At 44.0% G+C, this 2,884-nt stretch overlaps 1 protein-coding gene across 2 annotated transcripts; it reads right to left on the reverse strand.

Annotated features, from left to right (window-relative positions):
• Positions 1 to 320: 320 nt before the first annotated feature.
• RPL34 (ribosomal protein L34) lies at positions 321 to 2,505 on the reverse strand. 2 transcript variants are annotated; one of them, XM_012655131.1, is made up of 4 exons: positions 2,477 to 2,505; positions 922 to 995; positions 731 to 830; positions 321 to 455 (listed from the first exon to the last, which is right to left on the reverse strand). In XM_012655131.1, exons 2-4 carry the CDS (start codon positions 984 to 986, stop codon positions 348 to 350), a joined length of 273 nt encoding a protein of 90 aa, XP_012510585.1. In that variant the 5' UTR covers positions 987 to 995; positions 2,477 to 2,505; the 3' UTR covers positions 321 to 347. The 2 variants fall into 2 exon arrangements, with proteins under 2 accessions (XP_012510585.1, XP_012510584.1); XM_012655130.1 differs by lacking the exon at positions 2,477 to 2,505 and adding an exon at positions 2,277 to 2,469.
• Positions 2,506 to 2,884: the final 379 nt, after the last annotated feature.

A 2,884-nucleotide genomic window follows, 5' to 3' on the forward strand; every position in this document is an offset into this window, starting at 1 on the left:
AAGGATATTATTTGCCTTTGCCTTAGAACATTGTAACATTTCTAAAACCTCCAGTAAAAAACAATACAGAAGAGGCGTGCTGAGAACCTGCCCCCACAACAAAACCAAGTTCCTTATAATTTCTACATCCAGCCATAAAGATGCCCCCGAATTCCGACTGTATTCATCTGGATATCATTTATTGATTTGCACAGCACCAATTACTTTTTTGAAGGAAAAATTCTATAACATGCAACTTTGGTTTAAAATGAGTTATTTTTTCACCAATCTTCTAACAATGATTAGTATGCAGCCAAACAGACACAAACACACTCATTTGCTTAAGAAAGCCCACTTAACCATTTTACTTACCTGTCACGAACACACTTAGCACACATGGAACCACCATAGGCCCTGCTGACGTGTTTTTTTGTTTTAGACAACCTCATGAGAACTTTGGGTCTCACAGCACGAACCTGCATAAGGAAAACATAGAGTTTATTTTGTGATGCTTTAACAAACAGAATTTCGTAGATTTTGATCGGGGCTGAGCGCAAACGTTAAACTAGGCTGTGAAAGGCATTCCACTGCATTTCTCAGATTTAAAAGGGGGGTCTCTGTTCTCGGCAGATCTGGATCATGGATGTTTAGTGATTCTCAACCCTCTTAGTGGTGACCATTCCTGCATCAAGGGATTAATGCTCGAAAGTGCAAGCTTTGTTCCGTTGCTCACAGCAAAAGGCACACTCACCCCTCGAAGTCTGCCCGGGCACACGCCACATGCAGATTTTGGTGCTTTCCCAACCTTCTTGGTGTAAAGGTAAACAATTCTATTACCAGGGGTTCGGGACCTAGGAAGTAAGATAACAGGCAACAGGTCAGCATTTTGCACGAGTGAATGAACAAAGGTCAGTATGTATTTTAAATTCTAGAAATACTTACAGCCTAGTTTTGTTGGAGGCTGTATTGTAGGAAAGCCTACGACGGTATGTCAAACGCTGGACCATTCTGAGCGCCTAAATTAAGAACGGAATAACATCAATTTTTTCCATTGTAAAAATAATCCAAACCTCAAAATAAAACAGTATCATGGAATCCATACATCATCCACATACACATTTTTATATATAACACCCCTTACATTAAGGTGTGTCTTAAAGGATTCCACATCTTACAACTACTTGTATTTACAAGTGCCTGACAATAAAAGGCAACGAATTGTTAGTTTTCCTGATGGTAACCAAGTGTGGCACTGCCTTAAAATCAATTACCAGATTCTTTACTCAGTCTGGTTTTGTCCGGGGTGGCGTCCACATGAAGTGCCAACGCCAGGAAATTCGGATAAACACTGCTTTAAAGAAAACACAAGAAGTGAGCTCTGAAGTTGAATCCTCTGAAGGCCAGTTACTGGGAATACACAGCACAAAAGCTTCCTTATCTTTAAAATGGGATTTTTTGACTAGTTTATGCAGCTGTCCTTAGGATTAAACGACATAAGCTCTCCAACCCAACACAGTGCCTGGCACGTAGAGGATCAGAGTTTTCTTGCCCCAAAGCAGCATGTGAGTCAAAGAAAGTACCTTTTAGTACTAACTCTGTTATTGAAACAAAGTCTTTGAATTAACAAAGTCTTCGAAACAAAGTTTTTCCCCCACTTATCAACTGGAAACAATACTCGATGTTATTTAGCAAACCGATTATATAGAGAGATGCACATAAGCGACTTCGTTTTTTTTTTTTTTTTTTTTACAACTGCGTTACTGGGAAGCGACTTCGTTTTTAAGTGAACTACCGAAAGTAACATAAAACACAACCAAGACCTGAACCAATCTAATCTTTCACTCTAAACCTTGTAACCACTTCATCTCATAACAATGTTTCCTAACAGCATTTTGTTACCTGAAACAGCCTGCATTGTTGTCACGAGCTCCTAATATTACACTGAGAACTATCAGACGTCAAAACGGACACGTTAAGGCCGGTGCGACTGACCCAGGAAGCCACTATCGCATCTGCCGCCTCCAAAACCAAGATGGAAAGAAAACTCCCCCAAACGCGTTTTTCTCTTCCTTGCTATGGGCCTTGGAAACAGAAGCCAACAGTGAAACCGCCACCCGAACCTGCCGGCACTCCCGAAGCCTAGGACATCCACCGGCGTGGCGATAAAACGTAGGCGTAAAAGGTGAAAATGTTCGGCGATTTCCTAATCTCAACCAGCCAAACCACAACTCATTTCTGTCTCCAAACGCTGCATTCCGAAGGCGGCAAAGCCCGGGGTGGTGAGCTCCGATACTTACGGCTTCGGAGGAGCAGCCAGGATCGAGGAGTTTCTGAAGCTAAAAGAAGGGAACGTGCTCACCGCCAGCCTCCCTCTTGCTCCTCTTACCCCTACGCTAGCTCAGGGGACTGTTCTAACAGCTCTCGGCTCCTGCAACATCTCGGATGGCGGCCGATTGTAAACAGACTAAAGAAGAGGAAAAAAAACTAGCTCCCATACCTGCAGACAGCGATTCCGGAAGAGGAAAAAGAAAGCACTTGCGAGTTCAAAGGTCAAACATGACTGCGCAGGACAGGAAGTTGCGTCAGAAACAGCGGCGAGCGGAGAGCGCCGCCATGTTGTACGACAGTCTAAACGCACCGCCCCTCTTTGGGTGGGCACGCACGGCGCCGCCGCGTTGTACGGCAAGGTGCCGCCCCTCCGTGGGCGGAGATGTGCTCTAGTTCTCCAAATCAAGGCAGCACAAAAATGTTTTGGTAATCGTTGCAGAAACAAACGCAGATAACAAAGGAACCGCAAAGGGCAGAGATGGGACAAAATCAATTTCTTTCCTTCTCAAGGGCGACGCGACACGTTAAACGTGAAGGGCAGCAGATCTGGGGTTAGACCTGAGTTTAAATCCCAACT

This window comes from Propithecus coquereli, unplaced genomic scaffold, assembly GCF_000956105.1.
Source record: "Propithecus coquereli isolate 6110/MARCELLA unplaced genomic scaffold, Pcoq_1.0 Scaffold46, whole genome shotgun sequence".
In the NCBI taxonomy this organism is placed as follows: Eukaryota; Metazoa; Chordata; class Mammalia; order Primates; family Indriidae; genus Propithecus; species Propithecus coquereli.